At 43.5% G+C, this 20,315-nt stretch overlaps 1 protein-coding gene across 1 annotated transcript in view; it reads left to right on the plus strand.

The window, feature by feature from the left end:
* The window catches only part of Vps45 (vacuolar protein sorting 45 homolog), a 63,460-nt gene that overhangs the window by 33,588 nt on the left and 9,557 nt on the right, over positions 1 to 20,315 (plus strand). Inside the window, 2 exon segments of the mRNA XM_052179724.1 lie at positions 7,895 to 7,997; positions 7,999 to 8,027. Coding sequence (XP_052035684.1) covers positions 7,895 to 7,997; positions 7,999 to 8,027 — 132 coding nt within the window.

The raw sequence follows: 20,315 nt of genomic DNA on the forward strand, positions 1-20,315 counted from the left end.
AGCACGGATGCAGCTAATTCTGGGGCGTTGGTCTTTGATACAACAGATGCTTATTAAATGCTTTCAGAAAGTTGAGAGTTGCTGCAGCACCAGGGTTGTAGGAGTGGCAGGAAAGCCATGGGACTGGCCCTTTTAGAACGAAGAAACAAAAGTGTGGCAGAAGAGTCACCTGCAAAGTCACCATGGGGCCGGGGAGGCCACGTCAGTTAAACGAACCTCTCTGAGGACGCTGCATTTAAGATGGATCCTGGATTTAAAATCATGTGAAGATCAAAAGGAAAGGCACCTCAAGCAGGGGGGGGGGGGACAGCAGGTTCAGGACATAAGAAGGGAGAACTTGCCCCTGAGCCAGGAAGAAGTGCACACTGGGGCTGGGTGGGGAGTGGGGAGCAGAGAGATGGGGGTGGGTCACGGGGATCCTGGAGGCTCTCGTAAGGTTTGCTTTCCTTTCTTTTTGGTTTTATAAATACAGGAAGCCAATGATAACACACTGAGACAAGCTACAGTTACTCTTTTTTATCAGCTAGTCTCACTTTATAGCCCTGGCTGGTCTGTAACTTGCTATACAGACCAGGTTGGCCTCAAACTCACAGCGGATCTCTGCCAGCTTCTGCCTCCCTAGTGTTGGGATTAAAGGCCATGTCACACCCAGCTCCAAATTGTGTTTGAAATGATAGCTGTGAGACACTGCATTGCTAGTGGATAACAAAAAAGCAAGGAGACCCCCAGAGGAGGTTGCTTACACGGAAGGAGTGAACGCCATTTGGCTGGAAGGTGAGGGGGAAAGAAGTCAATCTATTCACAAAGGTCCATGGACAGAAAAGAGTAACAGAAGTCAAGGACAACTCTTGGGTTCCGAGGAGAAACTAAAGGGTGCCTATTTAATAATGAAATAGAAGTATGACATATTGCTATACATGGTGCCCCACCTCTGCAGTCCCAGCACCAAAGAGCCTGAGACAGAAGGCTGAAGGCTCGCCAAGATCCTCTTAGTAGGACCTTATTTCAAAAAAAATTCTATATTAAGTTAGGAGTTGATAAGGTAGATCATGTAGACCAGACAGGACCACTGAAGGAGAAAATAACAGATTGCTCGGAATCCAGCACTGAGCACAGGCTGAGCCTGCAGTAAGAACAGGAACCAAAGTGATAGAAGAAAAACCAGAAGCTGTGGAGTCGTAAGGGCGAGGTCGAGCACGACCAGGCTTCTGCTCTGCTCCCTCTTATGTGGCCTCGGTCCTCTCTGTCCTTCCAGGAGTGGGCACACCCTATCCTGTCACACCTTTCTCTGGTTCCTCTCTTTGTCCTACTCTAATCTAGACAGCACTTTTAAACGTGGGTGCTTCCTTATACAAACTAACTTGACCTTCACTGTTTGAGGTTAAAGGTGTGTACTAAGGGTGTGTCTATAAACCATCTTGGGGCCAAGAGGTGGATCTGTGGTTAAGAGCTCTCTGTTATTCCCTTTGCAGAGGACTTAGGTTTGGTTCCCAGCGCCCACTTCAGGTGACTCGCAACTGTCTGTAATTCCAGTTTGAAGGTCCCCGACACAATTGCCTTCCCAGCTCCCACATCCACAGGCCACCTAAGCCCATCCATAAGCCCATCTGGCACACTCACGGCACACTCACGGCACACTCATGGCATACTCAGAGAGTAGCACAGCTCTTCCTTCAGCATCTGCAAGGCTCCCCAAGATGTAGTCATAGAAAATCAAGATGGTATCATCCCTGTTTTGTGGAAAAAATATATAAGTGTAAATATAACTGTATATGTAAGTGTATCTTAACTATACATATATATAAACATATATAATGCATACCTGTATAAAGCATGATTTATGAAACAAGGTGTGGGAAACTGCTTAATTACTGCCTCTGTATAGTAACTAGATTGTTTTCTATATTGAGATAGTAGTTCAATATATTCATGTCTAGCTTTCTCATTAATTATTGTATTACATATTATCATATTTAAGTAAGAATTAGTCTTTAAGCATTTCACATTATCCAACAGTACTTTACAAAGAGTAAGAATTCAATAGCCATTAAATTATGTAAATAGGAGAAACTGCTGAAAAACTCAAACACAATAAATTAGTAGATAGTTTAATATTTGTTTGTAGGTTGTTATTCACTCACTGTGAATTCTGCTCAGCTCTTGATTAGCCCACTACCATCTCTGGCCAGTTTCTTGGCTCTGGTCCATCACGTTGAGAAGATGTTAATTTGGGTCATCTTTATAATGGCTCAGGTCTGGTGATGGAACATATTGGCTTCATCAAGGTGCCCAACACAACTGGTCTCCACCAGATCCTGCATGCACATCGTTGCAGTATGAGGAAGCACGCAGGACTGCAGTAGTGCAGATGTGCTCACTGTAAGAACATACAGGGTGTTGGTCTTCATCCTACAGATAGAATTATTATTTGTCCTCCTATCTGTCTAGTCTTTCCCCACAATCACTGCTTATTTCTATATGCACGCATTTCATAGACTTTTGTTGCAATCACTGCTTTTGTTCCTATAAAAACCTTTTTCCCTGCAGAAAAAAGTCAAAAGAACTTTATTATCTCTAAGTATATTCAAAATTTTAAACTTTAGGCAGAAGTGTAGTAATCCACAAAACAGGTTAAGGGCTACATCTAAAAGTTTTTTCTGATTAGTTCATATATAGAAATAATCTCTAGAAATACTATATTTGACTTTTTATTTTTCTAACAAAATAAGAGATAAATTGGGCTCCTAGGATGCCCCTGTGTGGCAGGACACAGTATGGACTGGCTGCTGTTTTCTAACATTTGCTGACTGCTTAATTGGGTTGCTATGGTGAATTACAGTACACAAAAAGATGCACATAGAACTAGGCTCCAGATCTCAGCAATCCTCCTGCCTCAGACTCCCAAGTGTTTAGGTTTTAAGTATGAGCCACCACACCTAGTTTTTTCAGGAGTTGAAGAGAGAATCAGCAGTTAAGAATACTTATTCATGCAGAGGACCCAGGTTCAATTCCCAGCACCCATGTAGCATCTCATATCTGTCTGTAACTCCAATTCCAGAGGATCTGATGACTTTTGGCCTCCGTGTGTACCAGGTATGCACATGGTGCACAGATAGCATGCAGACAAACACTCATGCACATAAATCTTTTTAAAAGGAACTGGAGAAATGGCTCAGGGGTTAAAAGCGCATGTTGATCTTACAGAGAACACAGATCTGCTAGCTGGGCAGTGGTGGCGCACACCTTTAATCCCAGCACTTGGGAGGCAGAGGCAGGTGAATTTCTGAGTTTGAGGCTAGCCTGGTCTACAGAGTGAGTTCCAGGCTACACGGAGAAACCCTGTCTCAAAAAACAAACAGAGAGAGAGAGAGAGAGAGAGAGAGAGAGAGAGAGAGAGAGAGAGAGAGAGAGAGAGAGAACAAACAAACACAGATCTGATTCTCAGCACCCACATGGTGGCTCAGGCTCCAGGGGCTCTGAGGCCTTCTTCCAACTTCACTGGCACTGGGCACCTCCATGGTACACATACTTTCAGACAAAACATTTATACATATACCAGAAAATAAAATCTTTAAAAATTTATTTTAGCTACATTGAATCAGTGTCAGGAGGCTCAGAAAAACTTATACTAATTATGTTATACTCAAATATTACATAGTCATCTTTGCTAGGTATATAAGTGAATCAAATTCTAAGGCCCTATCCCTTTATCTAGGCATTTTGGTTGTTTTATTTGTTTTAGAGGTTTGTGTGTGTGCACATGTGTCTTGAGTGTATTGCACATGTGTGTCCAGGTATACCTGTGCATGCATGCAGAGGCCAGGAAGGCATGTTAGGTTCCCCTTCTGTTATTGTCTTTCTGTTCTTTTGAGACGGGATCTCTCTAGAACCTAGGGCTCCTCCTGTCTCTACCTGTTTCAGCACGGAGGTTACAATGCATGTACGAGGCACCCAGATTGTTGTGTGTGCTGAGACCATCCAAACTCTGGTCCTCATGGTTGTGCGGCAAGCTCTTGACAGCGGACCGTCTGTCCAGCCCCGGAGCTAGGTGCTGTGCTTACGTTTTGCGTAGCCTGCATCAGAGGGCAGCTGCGGGCACCCGCTCCGTTTTTCAGCATGCGTTCTTTGCCTGCTTGGCAGCTTTTCTGATTTACCAGATCAGGAGCTCAGAATACAAGTGTTCCAATCTGCCTCCCCTCACCAGTCACTGTATTCCCTGGAAGGCAGGAGGTTCTGTCCTTAATAATCAGTGCAATCCATCAGTATTTGTTTATTCAAACTCAGACTGCTTGACGGACCTCAGAATAGAGCAGTACACGTGAAATCTACGGTAAAGAAACCACCCATTTTCTGAGAAGGTGCTGTGTCTGTCCTCTGTGCTGTGCCCCCTTGTATCAGCTCCAGCCATGAGGACTCTCACCTGATAGATTACCTTAGCCCTCCCAGAGGCCTTCCTCTAAACTCCGTAGCCAGAGTAAGCTGCTATCCTCCTAACACCTCACAATGGGAATTACATTTCAGTGTGTCTGTCAGCCCTTGGGGGATACCCTCAAACCATCATGGGCAGCTACTACCTACATGTGGCTAATGTTACTGGAGTTAAAATTTTAATTACATCAATTTAAATGGTCACATTTGAAGGGGCTTTAGAGGATGTGTGTAGATTACCAAGTGGTTCAGTGGCTAGACTCTGAACACGTTAGTGAAAGGTTGGGGAGATGAATAAGCTACCTAGGGAGCCTGGGAAATGGCCGTTGGTAGGGCAGGGGACAGCCGGGAGCATAATGTCCTAGGAACTGGATGGAGGGTTTATGCAGCAGGATAATCAGCTTGTCAAATGCTGCTAGCAGATCAGGTAAGGCAGAGACTGAAGGGCAGGGATTTGGAGTTAAGAATGTGGTTCAACTCTGACAACAGAAGTTACTTAGTGGAGTCCAGAGCCAAACTACCTAAAATTAGCTTAAGACAGAATGACCAGATTATAATAATAAGTCACAATGAGACTCTGCTTTGTCACTTACACATTTAAAGGGACCAACGGCTTTTAAATGCATGGTCCTGACACGTGGGGAGCAGGCACACTGCTGGATTGCTGGTGTGATGGTCTATGCAAAACAGCTAGGAGAGCATCTCACAAAAGTGACAGGCCCTCACTGTGAGCCTTAACTAGCTTAGAACTTGCTGTGTGGACCAAATTGGGCTGGATCGCACAGAGATCTGCTTGTCTCTACCTACCCAGTGCTGGCATTAAAGGCATGCCCAATTAGAAAAATTTTAAAATGATTTGATGTTTTTATATGTATGCATGTTTGCCTATGTATAAGTATACCACATGTGTGCCGGGTGCCCACAGGGCCAGGGAGGATGTTGGATCCTCTGAAGCTGGAGTTGCAGATGATTGTGAGCCGCCATGTGGGTTCTGGTCCTCCACAAAAGCAGCAACTGTGTTTAACACCGGGCCATCTTTCTAGCTTCCTCTCTCAAGTTTTTTAATGTATAATATGGAGGCTTACAGGATAGCAAAGGAATTTGCTGCCAGGCCTGATGACCGGAGTGGAATTCCCACAAGCCCACGTGGTGAAAGGAGAGAGCCTATTCCCACAAGTTATCCTCTGAAGCTACACTCATTTGGTATGTGCCCCACCCCCTAACACACACAAATATAAATGTACTATATATCCAAGAGAAGCTAGGAGCAGAACAGTGTGTACAGAATGCTTTGTGTTTGTCTTTCCAAGTGCACACAGGAGGACACGCAAGCTGGGCACCTCCACCTCTACAGGAATGCTGGGCTGGGCTGGGGACAAGGTGACACAACCAAAGAGCCGCAGTAAACGAGACAGGTCTTCAGCAGGTTTTGAGGTTCATACTGTGTACTTGCCTTTATCTACTTCAGAACAGTTTGGGGTGTCCTTAACTGTTATTGGCTGGCTGGTTCATTGGCATTTAAAGTACACTTATTGATCGATGTATGTGTGAGGACATACATGGAGTTCAGAGGGCATCCTGCAGGAGTGTGCCCCTCCTTCTACCATGTAGGGCTGGGTATTAGGCATTAAGCTTAGCGATGGGCACTTTTCCCAATAAGGACCTAATCTACGTGGCTCTGATTTCTTTATTTTTTATACCGTCTCACTATAGAGCCCTGGTTGGCCTGAAACTCACTACATAACTAAATTAATCTTAAGTCTGCAGATTCCTATGCCTCACAAGTGCAGGCGTGACCCACATGCTCCACCACAGACAACTTCAAAGCTGTATGTGTCTTATAAATAAAAGTTTATAAAATCTTTTTGAATATGTAGCAATATGCAACTCTTAGAGCACTGTGGCTAGATACATTGTTTGGGTGGGTTTTGTTTTATGGTATTAAGAATGGAACCCCCCGGCCCTGCACATGCCAGCCTGTGGTGGGAGTTTTAAATGAAGTTTATTTTAAAAGGTAAATTTAGGGCCTGGAGAGATGAGCCAACAATTAAAAGCACTGGCTGCTCTTCCTGGGACCCGGGTTCACGTCCCAGCACCCACAGAGCAGCTCACAGCTGTCTGTAACTCCAGCTCCTGAGGGTCTGACACTTCCTCCTGGCCTCATGGGCACAGACATCCAGGTAGACCAAATATCTATGCACATAAAAGAAATATAAATAAGTTTGTAAAAAAATTAAGTAAATTTACTGTTTTAAAGACAAGATTTTTATCCCAACTCCAAGAGGCCTGTCATAATTGGCCCACTAATTAAATAATTGCAAAATAACTCCCTCTTTATATTTTCAAATGTGCATATGTTCCACTGGAGAGTTTTTGCAGTTCAGAGACCATCTGAACTTACTCAGATAGCTGTGATACCTGATTCTGTCTCCATAAACTACTATAAGAGCAAACCCGGTCTTAGTTTAATTGCTTCAAGATAAATTAGAAAGGCATTGGGACCACAGGAGGAAATACGTTCCCATAATCTACATGTAAGCATGCATTTTCTGGCTTTAGTTTGGGGCCCGATTTCCAAAATTGATGCTTCTGCTTGATGTAGTTTTAAAAAATGTGTTGTGACAAAAAATGTTTGTCTGGTTTATTTTCTCTTCTTCTGATGGCACAAAAAAAGAAAAGGAAGACACACTTGACTAACTGAAAACATGACCTTGTCCCACCTGCAGAAGGAGCTGACAGGAGGTGTCTTTTCCTTTATAATGAAGCCATTTTGATAAGACAGAAACAGGAAACAACATAGTGCCTGCCACCATGATGAAGCCAGTGGCCAAGGTGACTCATCAGGGACCAGGGTCAAATCAGTTATTATGAAGGAATGCAGACATAGGATTATACCGATAACTTATATGTTCCATTCTTTTTATGTAATCATCATACTTAGTGATTTTGGTCCCACAGCATAGGGACATACAGTATCTAGTATTCTGCAAAATGCTTGAAGCCCCTGGGCGGGGCCACAGTCAATAACACTATAAGAAAACCCTCAACACAGGGCTACATATGAAGGGAGATGTGTGATACAAGCATAAATCACTGCCTTATTGATAGCGTGTTGCAGTACCGCACTCTCAGCCTCTTGGATATAAAAGAATATTTTTGCATTTGGTTCCAGCAAACACCATTGTGCTATTCTGAAATCCCCAGCACAGAAATAAGACATCCGCTCATAAGCAGAAAGCAAATCACTATTCAGCATTTCCTTCTGTTTCCTGCCAATTTGAGATAATTGAAACTTTTTTTAAAACCCTTTATTCTGCTTTGATTCTGCTTCCTTCACCAAAAACGGGGTGGGGGGACCTTAGAAATTGAAACTGCGTGTATAATAATAACAACCCTTTATTTGTTATTAAAAGTCCTCACTCATGGCTTAGCCTGTGACAGTCTGTCTCTGTCTTCACTGTCACAGGCCTCAGGATATCATCGTGTTTGTTATTGGAGGAGTCACCTATGAAGAGGCACTGACCGTCTATAACCTCAACCGCACCACTCCTGGAGTGAGGATCGTTCTGGGGGGGAACAACAATTCACAACACAAAAAGGTAAAAGGCCCCATCGGTCGTACAGTCCCCCTGTCCTGGGGGTTCCGTCAGAGTCCCGGTATCGTGGAAAGACTGCTGACCGTCTCTCAGTAAAGCATGCACTCTGGCGCCTGCAGACCGTGCCGCAGAGGCAGCGTCCGTGAGTCCGTGAGGTGAGGAACGGAGTTTCTGGGGCACGTCCATGCTGTTCTGCTAGCACATTGTGTGTTCTGTGCTCAGAGAAGGAGAACCTCTAATAACCAGACAGGCACTTTGAAAAAAAGAAGAGCAAAGCCCACTGTTGGCACTGGGTGTCTGTTGATTAACCACATTCAGCATGCACTTAGGGAGAAGACTACAAGACTAGCTAAGGAGTCCATCCCAAGTGCTCTTCTCAGGAAATGCTGCACAGAACAAGGAAATAAGACCAGAGAGGGAGAGGGAGAGGAGGGAGAGGGAGAGGATGGAGGGGGAGAGGAGGGAGGGGGAGAGGAGGGAAGAGGGAGAGAAGGGAGAGGGAGAGAAGGGAGAGGGAGAGGAGGGAGAGGGAGAGGAGGGAGAGGAGGGAGAGGGAGAGGAGGGAAGAGGGAGAGAAGGGAGAGGGAGAGAAGGGAGAGGGAGAGGAGGGAGAGGAGGGGAGGGAGAGGAGGGAGAGGGAGAGGAGGGGGAGAGGGAGAGGAGGGGAGGGAGAGGAGGGAGAGGGAGAGGAGAGGAAGGAGGGAGGGGAGGAGGGGCAGGGGAGGAGGGGGGAGAGGACTCAAGTGGCTGAGGGACTGGCCGGCATTCACAGGAAGACCTGCGCAGGCAGAGCCTCACATGAAGCAGGAGTGCTAGAAGGACAGCAGGCTGCTGCTGCTTAGCGCCAGCTCCACACAGGGCCGCTGTCAAGACTGTGTGGAGCACAGTAAACAATTTAACACCAGAGTATGGAAAACCTGGGGGACTAAGGAATTTTTATTTTTATTTTATAAGAAAATAGAAAATAGTGAAGTTTTTGATCAGAAAAGTTACAGGAACTGTGTGTTGTTTTAGGAATATTAACGTGGCAGCGACACGTGGCAGGAGACACCTAGACTAGAGAGATAGGTCAGATGTTTGGATTCAGTGACTGGCCTGAGGGCTCTGTGCTGACATGTGGCCTTGGGTAGCCGTGAGTCATGAACAGGACTCACGTGGGCTTTCATTACATACCATTTTGATTTATAAATGTAATTTTACCTTCGTTATGGAAGTAGTGTGCACCGATTGTGAAGGGTCTTATCTTTTAGTTCAGAAAATATACAGAGAAGGAAAAGCTCCACAGACAGCCCAACCGCTTAACTATTGTTAGCGTTGGGTAGACCATCACTGCCAGTCGGATAGATCACCACTACCCGCTGACAGACTTCTGAGCAGCGGGACCCCTAGGCTCTAACCCCAGCTTCCCCTGAACCCTTCTCGTGCCCTGGGACAAGTCCCTTCGCCCCTTCGCCAGGGTCCAGAACGTGCTGACATGCATGTTTACAGAGTGTGTGAACTGCTGGGGAATGTCCTCGCCCACTTTATAATTAAGGTATTCTTCTGATTTTTTTTAATTGTTTTTAAATGTCTGTATGTTTAACTAAGAGTATTAACCATTATCCTTATATTTCAGTCTTTTCCACTATTTGATTTTAAGTATTTTATTTACTTAATTTTTTGTGAATGAGTGTTTTGCTTGTAGATATGCTTGCATGTGTATGCCTGGTGCCAAAGAAGTCGAAGGACGGCACTGAATCCCCTGGTTAAGAATGGTTGTGAGCGGCTGGAGAGATGGCTCAGTGGTTAAGAGCACTGACTGCTCTTCTGAAGGTCCTGAGTTCAAATCCCAGAAAACACATAGGGGCTCACAACCATCTGTAATGAGATCTGACACCCTCTTCTGGTGTGTCTGAAGGCAGCTACAGTGTGCTTACATATACTAAATAAATAAATCTCTTAAAAAAAGGAAGAAGGCCGGGCGGTGGTGGCGCACGCCTGTAATCCCAGCACTCTGGGAGGCAGAGGCAGGCGGATTTCTGAGTTCGAGGCCAGCCTGGTCTACAGAGTGAAGTGAGTTCCAGGACTGCCAGGGCTATACAGAGAAACCCTGTCTCGAAAAAACCAAATCCAAAAAACAAAAAAAAAAAAAAAAAAAAAAAAAAGAAAAAGAAAAAGAATGGTTGTGAGCTGTCATGTGGGTTTTGGGAACAGAATCTGGGGCCTCAGCAAGGACAAATGTTTCTTCACCACTGAGCCTCTCCAGCCCCAGAGGTTTGGCTTTATATTATTCAGTGTTCTAGTATAAACACTGCATTGTTGTTGCTATTATTTTCAATTTTTCGATTTTTTATATAGTTAAACTACCAGTGATTTCTGCCTTTGATGTTATATTTAGAAAGTTCTTTCCCAACCAAATTTATAAATGCTAATATGTTTACTATTACTTTTAGGACTCATTTAAACTTGCATTTTAGTAATCCATCAGAATTTCATTTTGGTTTATTTAAACTGTGTGGTGGAGATTTGTAGCTTTTATAGAAGTTATATAGATAGATATTTTTTCCTCCTGACACCAAATGCCTGGTACCACTTCAACCCAGGTTTCAGCTTCTCTGGACACTACCTGGCTGGATGCTAAATAGTTCCCTCAGCTCTGCCGGGGTCCACCTAGGGTTAGCGGTAGACCCCTGAGATGGCCCGCTTCAGATGAGCCTTTTAGGTCATGAGCTACAAGCTGGGATTCCGACAGTCCACTCTCTAGGTTTGGAACCGTGTTAGAACCATGTGTAGAACTCGGGAAGCCACCGCATTTGCATTGACTAATTTGTTAGAAGGACCTGACTCCAGACAGACACATCAGGAAGGGATGTGCAGAGAGAGCAAGGCTCAGTGACAGAGTGAGGAGGCCTCACAAACCAGGCTCAGAGAAGTTTGAACTTTCCATTTAATGAAGTTCTTGGGGTTCCATTATGTGGATATGACTGATTAAATCATTGGCCATTAGTGACTTAGACTCCAGACACTTTTCCCAAAGGTTAGGTCATGGGCTAAAAGTTGCTAGCTCTGACCACGGTTTGGTCTTTTCTGAATCCTGAAGCCCACAAGAGTAGCTTCATTAAAACAAAGGACACTCAGGAAATGCCAGGGCTTTAGGAGCTCTTGCCAAGAACGGGGACAAAGGCATCTTTCTGTAGAACCACATACATGCCATTACATATAGAAGAGTCATCTCAGTGGAATGTCACACTGAACCACCTCTGTAACCAGTGTCCTCAGAAACGCCCCTGTGTGCCTGCTTACCACGTTCTAGGCTATCGCTGCTTCTGGGATTTCTGCTGCCATAAATTGATTTCACCTAATCTTAAAAGATATTTGTTAGCCAGGTATGGTGATGCATTCCTTTAATCACAGCACTTGGGAAGCAGAGGCAGGCAAATGTCTGTGAGTTCAAGGCCAGCCTGGCCTGCAAGTTCAAACCAAGGGGACTACAGAGGGAGGCTTTGTTATCAAAAACAAAATAAAAAATTGTAAAAGAAGATAAATGAATAAATAGATATAGAGACTAAACTTTTTAGGTCCTGAGCTACAAGCACTGTAACCACACCACACCCCATAGAACCACACTCCACTCGATAGAACCACACCCCACTCCACCCCATAGAACCACACCACACGCCCTATAGAACTACACTACACCCATAGAACCACACCCCATCCCTTAGAACTATACCACACCGCATAGAACACCCCACCCCCATAGAACTATACCACACCACACACCATAGAACCATACCCCACCACACACCATAGAACCACACCCCATAGAACTACACCCCACCACACCCCATAGAACCACACCCTACCACACCCCATAGAACCACACCCCACCACACCCCCATAGAACCTTACCCCACCACACCCCATAGAACCACACCCATCCCCATAGAACTACACCCTACCACACCCCATAGAACTATACCACACGCCCCATTGAACTACACTACACCCCCATAGAACCACACCCCACTCCCATAGAACTATACCACACCACACCCCATAGAACCACACCCCACCCCTGTAGAACCACATCCCATACCCACAGAACTATACCCCATCCCCATAGAACTACACCCCATCCCCATAGACCTACACTCCATCCCCATAGAACTACACCCTGCTCCCATAGAGTCTAAACTCAGTGTGACTCAATTTCCCCCTCTCCGCCCCCCCACCCCCACAAATAAATTTACCTGAACTTGTCTGTCTTCTCCGTCTAGTTTCTTTCTTTCATTCTGGTCTTCTCTTTGGTACAATTTTATTCTTACCAAAGAACACCCTTCTGCCATTTGTCAGTTACCTTGACTTGTGTAAAACTGTATAACTCAGCTAAGTTCAGAATTCTGTGTTGAGGATTGGAAAGATGGCTCAGCAGATATGCTATTATTCTTCCAGAGGACCCATGTTCAGATCCTAGAACCTATATCAGGTGACTCTTAACTACTTAAAACTCCAGCTCCAGGGGATCTGACTTCTTTTGACCTCTGAGGTCTCACACACACACACACACACACACACACACAAATAAAAATGAATCTTTTTAGAAACAGAGAAGGAGGGAGGGGGAGTAATTTTGGCTGATAATTTCTGTTCAGCATTTAAAAGTCAGTGAAATTATTTTCACTGAAATTACTTTTAACAGATATTCTTTGAAGTTGGGTGTGGTGGCACACTCCTTTAATCTTAGGACTCCTGAGTCAGAGGCAGGTGGATATCTATCAGTTTGAGGCCAGCCTAGCCTACACAGCCAGTTAGCCAGTTTCAGGCCTATTGGACATCATAGAGAGAGAGACTCTGCCTCAAATCCAGAAAAAGTCTTTTCTCACTATAATTGTTATTTGAAGGCAATCTTCTGATATTTGTTTGTTTGAGTGAGACAGGGTTTCTCTGTGTAGCCCTGGCTGTCCTGGAACTTACTCTACAGCCCAGGCTGGCCTCGAACTCAGAGATCCCTTGCCACCCAGCTGCTTTTGATTAAAGACTATCTTTGTTATCTTTGATGTTCTAGTTTTAATATTTGAATGTAAATATGAATTTATTCTTATGTATATTAATTTTTATAAAATTCTATGTTTAGCAAAATTTCTGGGAAAAGTCTTGTCACATTTATTTGAATGTTACCACCTTTCCGCGCCCTGTGGCCTCTCCTGAAACTCCATGAGATAAATGTTGGGCCTCCATTTCTCTGTGTGCTTTCTTCTGTATGACCCTTTCAGATCAATATTCCACTTCAGGCATTTTTTCTGTAGCTCTGCAAACTCTGTGTTCAGTGTCTTCATTGAATTTTAAATTTAGAATAGTATCTGCTATACTTTAAATTCTATTTGTTTTTTTTTTTTGCAAATTTGTCTTATGTTTGTTAATGCCCTCCTTTCTATACATGCTTTCAAGTTCTTCATTTCTTCCAAGTTCAGTACTTTTTTAAATTTAAATGTAATTATATCACTTCTCTTTTCCCCTCCATGTCCCTTATATGCTCTCAAATTATATGCCTCTTTTTCTTTGATTACTATTGTTGTGTGTGTGTGTGTGTGTGTGTGTGTGTGTAAATGTATATATGTATACATCTAGCTATGAGAATAAAGATAAGTTTTAGAATGCAGTTAGGAATTGTGCTTTTAAGAACTTCTGTAACTGAAGTACATAGAAGAATAGCACCAGCTGATATGCAAGCATCCTGGTTATCATTTGTGTATATGGAATTTTCTGTTTCATTTCTTAGTGAGGCCTCTACATCCTGTGGAAGTCTCCACTCTAATTCCATTTCTCATTGAAGCTTATTTCCTGCCCATGTCCTTGTATAGTATTTATATATAAATATTACATTTTATAAATGCATACATACTGCAATCTTAAGAATGCTGGCACAGCAGCTATCCAGGAGTCTGGCTCAGATTCCCTTCCAGCTAATGTCAGATTCCTTTCCAGTTTCCTTCTATTTATTTATTGACTGACTGACTGACTGAAACAGTCTCACCATGTATCCCAGGCTGGCCTCAAACTTGGAGATCCCCCTGCTTCTGCCTCCTTTGTGCTGGAATTACAGACATGAGCTCCACTACCCGGCTCCCCTTGCCTTTTACACGTTTAGACATGTGCGTAAGCGTGTTTGTAGTTTTCTCTTGCCTTTCTCTGTGTCTCATTCTAAGAGAACCTTTCTAAATCTGCCTGAAATCTAGACATAGCATGTCAGTGAGTTAATCATTAGGACTTGGGGAGCATGTGAAATGGTTATGACGTTATACTTCATTCTCAGATTTTTACATGTTTCAAAAGGCATCCTTACATTCTAAAATGATCAACTAGAAGTTTTATTTCTAATTCAGTGGCTAATGAGTATTTTTGTCATAGAAGTGACTAATACTGTCACATTTTATTCAGGTTTTTCCCCCTTGCTGCTGACAAAAAAAAAAGTGATGGTTTTTAATAATTACTGAGCATATACTGTATGCTTGAGGACAGTACTAAATATTATTCCTACATTCATTTAATCCTGGTGTATGCCATCACCAGAGTGTGAATTAGCAAGAGAAAGAGAAACAGAGACTGAGACTGGAAGACAGAGGCCAGTACGCTATTCTTTCATTAGTGTTATCTCATGTCTCTGATCCTGTATTGTTCTGTAACACTCCAGTCTTGAGTCAGAGGTTTAGTTAGTGCTCACTGGCAGCCATATTATCATCACCATCTTGATCCAAACAAGTTCTCTCAAGTATACCTAGAGAGTCTTTTGATTTTACTAGCCTCTAATATTAGTGTTCAAAACAATTAATTGACTTTCAAACACTTTAAATACACCTTCTGAGATTTACATTTTCTAAGTCTTTGTGGCTCTATGGCCTAAGAAAGTAGAATTTTCCCTTTAACTTGAAAAATTATTACATCTACATCTCATTTTAAAATAAGTAGAATTACAAAGATATATATGTAGATGTGTGTGTACATCCTTGTAAAATAGTCTCAACACATGTAAATAAAAATGCATATCTTCATGCTTGACTAATAATACTTTGAGTAAGTTTTCACTTCACTGTTTTAAAAACAGGAAGAAAACCCTAATTTTTTAAAATAAATTTTTGTCAAAGTCACTAAGCAAATGGCCTTTTGTGTGAAATTAAGAAGTAAGAGCTCCCAAATGGTGTCAGATATGGGTTTCATCTTGTGCAGCAGGCCGTAAAGCCAGTCAGGAAGTGGCTGGCTAGTCTGTAACGTTTCTACCACTTTCACTAGTGGGCATGTTGGGTCATTTTTGGCTGCTGGGCAAAGAGTCACTTTTTTTTTATTCGATATAATTTATTTACATTTCAAATGATTTCCCTTTTCTAGCCCCCCCCCACTCCCCGAAAGTCCCGTAAGCCCCCTTCTCTTCCCCGTCCTCCCACCCACCCCTTCCCACTTCCCCGTTCTGGTTTTGCCGAATACTGTTTCACTGAGTCTTTCCAGAACCAGGGGCCACTCCTCCTGAAGAGTCACTTTTTAAGAGGGTAGCTCATGATAAGTTGGGGCCTTCAGTGGAAGGCCACACATCCAAGAATATTTGGGCGACACCAGTTGGCCTTGCTGTGAAAGTGATGGGGGAGGGAGAGGGATCTGAGACAAGTTGGGGGAGGAGGGTGGAATATTATTAAAACACATTGTATGATATTCTCAAAGGGCTAATAAAAGAAAAGAAATAGACAGCCCTTAGAAAGTCTACAGGTCCTCCTGACTGCAGTTGACTGTGGTGTTCCTGTCTGATGGATAGCATGCTAAATACTTAACACTGAGCAGATGACTTAACAACAGAGGGTGATAGAATCTTGACAGGATTGTTTACTGGCTCCTGACCAATGAAGCTTTTAGGAAGAGGGACTTGCTATGACAATTGCCAAACTGAGAGGGAAAAAATAAATGTGTATACTTCATAAATGATCTAATATTAGGTCCTTATTATTTGCTTTTGTAGTATATAGCCTGTAGCCAATAAATAAATAATAAAGTATATTACTGATAGCAAGTTATTATTACTGATATCTCAAAAGGCTATTCATTTCAAAGCCTTAAATAATTGGAAATAATAAAAAAAATTCAACTTTCAGTGGAAAGGGCCAATTTTCATGAGTATACACTACCTGAGATATCACTCAGTTATTAGATAATCCATTGCTCATTTTTTTATTGTTTTGTTTTGAGTCAGGGTTTTACTGTTTTGCTCAGGTTGGCCCGAAAATCCTGAGCTCAGGCAATCCTGCCTCAGCCTCCTGAATAACTAAGTGTATACTCCACTGACTTCCCACCTCTTAAACCATTGAAATCCCTGAACTGGGGATGCAGGCAGTGGTGGGGCGAGTGCACAGCATTCTGGGGCCCTGGGGATGAAGGGGCAGGTCCCAGATGCCCATGGGACAGACGTTAATAAAAGAGAAACTGTTGAAGATATAGTAGGCCACTTGTGAGCCTGCAATTTAGACTTTAGTATGAGGAGAGTAAGTGGAGTAATTTGTTTCTGTACAGTGTTAGGTTCAGTGTAGGGATTGTTCCCCCCCCCCATGTGATGCCCTGAGGGCTAAATGACACAGGCAAGCCTGCCCGCAGGAGCTCCGTAGTCAGTGTTATTTTGGGAAACTATGGAGATTAGGAAGCAGTCTACTTCTGACGGGCTCTAATGAATGCTCTCCTGTTGTGCTTAGAACTGTGTAAGAGATGGTATGGACTGCATCACGGGGATTTGAAATAACAAGAGCCCCATAGACAGAAAAGACACATCCTGTGGACCATGCCAAGACAGAGCCCCTGCCTTTACAGACTGAGAGATGCTTCTTGTGGAATTCTGTGGATTTGGGGCACTTGCTTTCCATGATCTTTGCAATCTCAAATAAAATCTGAGTCTACCACAGATTTATTCTGCAGCCGAATCTTAGAAGCAGCACTTACTACAACATGCCTAAATCACCCATTTATGATGTGGAGGAAGTTACTTACTGTGCAGAATAAATGTGTCAAAATTGATCCGCTTTCCAAAAAACTACAGGCTCCTTTACCCTCCCGTGGTAAATTTAGTAACTGTCTTCTGTAAATTGAAATTTCATCTCAGTTGTGAACAACACTGGCACATGAAGGATAGAAATATCAGGCGTGGTGGCACACGCCTGCAGGCCCAGCCCCTCAGGCAGCAGAGGCGGACAACTTCACATTTGAGTCCACCCTGGGCTGCCTCTCGAACCCCATCTCAGGAAAACAGAGAAGAAAGCACGTCTTTCTTTCCTTCCTCCCTAGGGCGTTTCTGGGATTAACATTAAGCTTGGTGATGGGAGTCTTTTTTTGTTTTGGCTTTGCAGTTTTCGGGGCATGGGGCAGTGCTGAGAACTGAACACAGACCTGTACGTTCTAGAGAATTATCTCGCCCTGGGCTGGACCTCGGCCCTTTGGTGGGTTTTTTTTTTGTTGTTGTTGTTGTTGTTGTTGTTGTTGTTGTTGTTTTCATTTGGTGGGTTTTGATAGTGGCTTGGTTTGAGTTTTGCATAACACCTTGAGTTAAGTTTCTTCATTTTAAGCCAGAAGGTGCTTGAAAGTGTATATCCCCAGCCCCATTTTCATTCTGAAACAGGGCCTGGGAGTCCCTGTGTAGCCTGAGACTAATCCTCCAACCCCTGCCTCCCCAGTACAGGGATAACAGGTATATGCCATTGTGCCTGGCTTTCTCCACTAGAACTTAAAGAGAAGTATATCGCAGTTCAATTTAAAATTCAAGTTGCCATTCAAAGGTATGAGTTTAAGTGACCTTTGTCTCCTTTTTCACTTTTCTTTAGTTTTCAGACAGGAGCCATTGGCTGTTGCTACCATGGCAACTTAGACACATATAACCAATAAGGAACCATATAAAAATAATAGTTTATTAGCACAGCAGAATTAACAGGGACCCACTATATATTTTTAACAAAAACATTTTGTTTGATTGTGTGTGTGTGTGTGTGTGTGTGTGTGTGTGTGTTTTGAGGCAGGGTCTCACTCTGTTCTAAGCTAACCTCAAACTCACAGCAATGCTTCTGCCTCACTCAGCCTCTCAACTGCTGGAGTCACAGGTGTGCAACACCATGCCCAGTCAAGTGTCTCTTTCTTAAGCAACTTCCTTAAGAGAGCATGCTGTGTGTTTGTTGACACAGGGTTTCTTTGTGTAGCCCTGGCTGTCCCAGAACTCACTCTGTAGACGAGGCTGGCCTCAAACTTAGAAATCTGCCTGCCTCTGCCTCCCGAGTACTGAGATTAAAGATGTACACCACTGCCCAGTGCTAGTAATATTTTTTATAGCAAATCTCTGGTTATAATGGATGAGCAGGTCTTCCAGTCACATAACATGTTTCTTTAGGGTCTTCTCTGATTAGGTATAATTGTGATTGCCTTTGCTTAGATTTAAAACACCAATTAAAATAGAAAGTGGATATTTGCTGCTAGATACTATGGTAGTTTAAATGCCCCTATAGGCTCATAGATTTCAAAACTTGGTCCTCAGCTGGTAGAACTGTTTGGGAAGGATTAGGAAGTGTAGCCTTGCTGACAAAGACACAGGAAGACATATCTCATAGTTGTTAGATACAGCAGTGGCCTGGCCCTGGGCAGCCGTCTGGCCCAGGCAGTGTAGCTGGGTAAGATTACAGTGTGCAGGCTGTTGCCTCCTTTAGTAGGTTTTGGTTTTTTGATCTTTTTGAAACAGGTTTTTTGATTTTTTTGAAACAGGATCTCTCCGTGTAGCCCTGGATGTCCTGGAACTTGCCCTGTAGACCAGAGACCCACCTGCCTCTGCCTCCTGAGCACTGGGATTAAAGGCATGAGCTACCACTGCCTGGTGCCTCCTGTCTTAGTAGTAGTCTTCTTACAGGATTAACTGTCCATTTGTCTAATGAATCACATTAGCCTACTCTGTCTTCAGATAGGGGGTGGAAATGCCAAATTTCAGTTTCTGTGAAGTATATATGGCCTGACTCATTACCACCACAACTACCTTCACCAACATCTACACAGTCAACAGCCATTTCACCCGAGAGTTTTACTTGGGAATAACATAAGTCAGTGATTCATTTGCTCAGATATTTAGTGATCAAAGGAATATAAGGGAGACAGATTCAGTAAATCAGAAAGTGATATGCATACTGTGAAGGTACACATATAATACAGGGTAAAGGGAAGTTGATATTGCTGAAGTGAGAGTGGGTAACGCTGTTCAATATGGTGTCAGGGAAGCCTTGTTAACGTGTGATTTCTGCAAAGACATAAAGGAGTGAGCCAAACTCATGGAAAGTAGGCATCCTGGGCGGAGTCATGCAGTGCATGGGAAGCCACAAAGGATGGTGGCTGGGTGGAGGGAGCACAAATATAAGGATGTGCAGTTAGATCCCACAGGGAGCCTGATCTCAAAGGGCCAAGTCAAGTGTTAGAAACACCGATCTTCACTACAAGTTAGGAAACAGGGTAGATTAGTTGGGGTGTGTGCTTGTGTGTGTGTTTGTGTGTGTGTGTGTGTGTGTATGTGTATTCCACTTTGGGGGGTGGGTACCAATGGCAGCCCGAAAAGAGCAGTCTTGCCTCTGGAGATGGGTTACCAGCAGCTGTGAGCCATTCAGTGTGGGGGCTGGGAAGTGAACTCAGCTCCTCTGAGAGAGCAGCAAGTGCTTTTACCCAGTAAGCACCTCTCCAGCCTGGTGGTGTTTTATTTTTTTTAATGGTGCTATTGAGATATAGTTTATGTATCACACAATTGACTCCAAATGTATTGACACTGGAGTGTATTGATCCTCAGCATATTTACAAACATGTTGGAACTTCATCAAAGTCTAGAACATTTCAGTCATTCCCAAAAGAATCTTCTACCCTAGCCCTAAGGTATTTTCTGTCAAAATAGGTGGCTCTTCCCTGGGCAGTTTATGAGTGGCTATATGCTTTCTTTTGAGTAGCTTCTTCCCCTGGCATATCCTTCCAAGATCACCCATGCTATGATAGCATACTCCATTGTTGTTTATGACTGAATATGTCACTGTATGCAGGTACCACATTTTCTTTCTTTCTTTCTTTCTTTTTTTCTTTCTTTTTTTTTTTTTTTTTTTTTTTTTTGAGACAGGGTTTCTCTGTGTAGCCCTGGCTGTCCTGGAACTCACTCTGTAGATCAGGCTGGCCTTGAACTCAGAAATCTGCCTGCCTCTGCCTCTGCCTCCCAGAGTGCTGGGATTACAGGTGTGTGCCACCACCGCCTGGCTCCACATTTTCTTGATATCTGAATAG

Source organism: Apodemus sylvaticus, chromosome 4 (assembly GCF_947179515.1).
Source record: "Apodemus sylvaticus chromosome 4, mApoSyl1.1, whole genome shotgun sequence".
NCBI classification, from domain to species: domain Eukaryota; kingdom Metazoa; phylum Chordata; class Mammalia; order Rodentia; family Muridae; genus Apodemus; species Apodemus sylvaticus.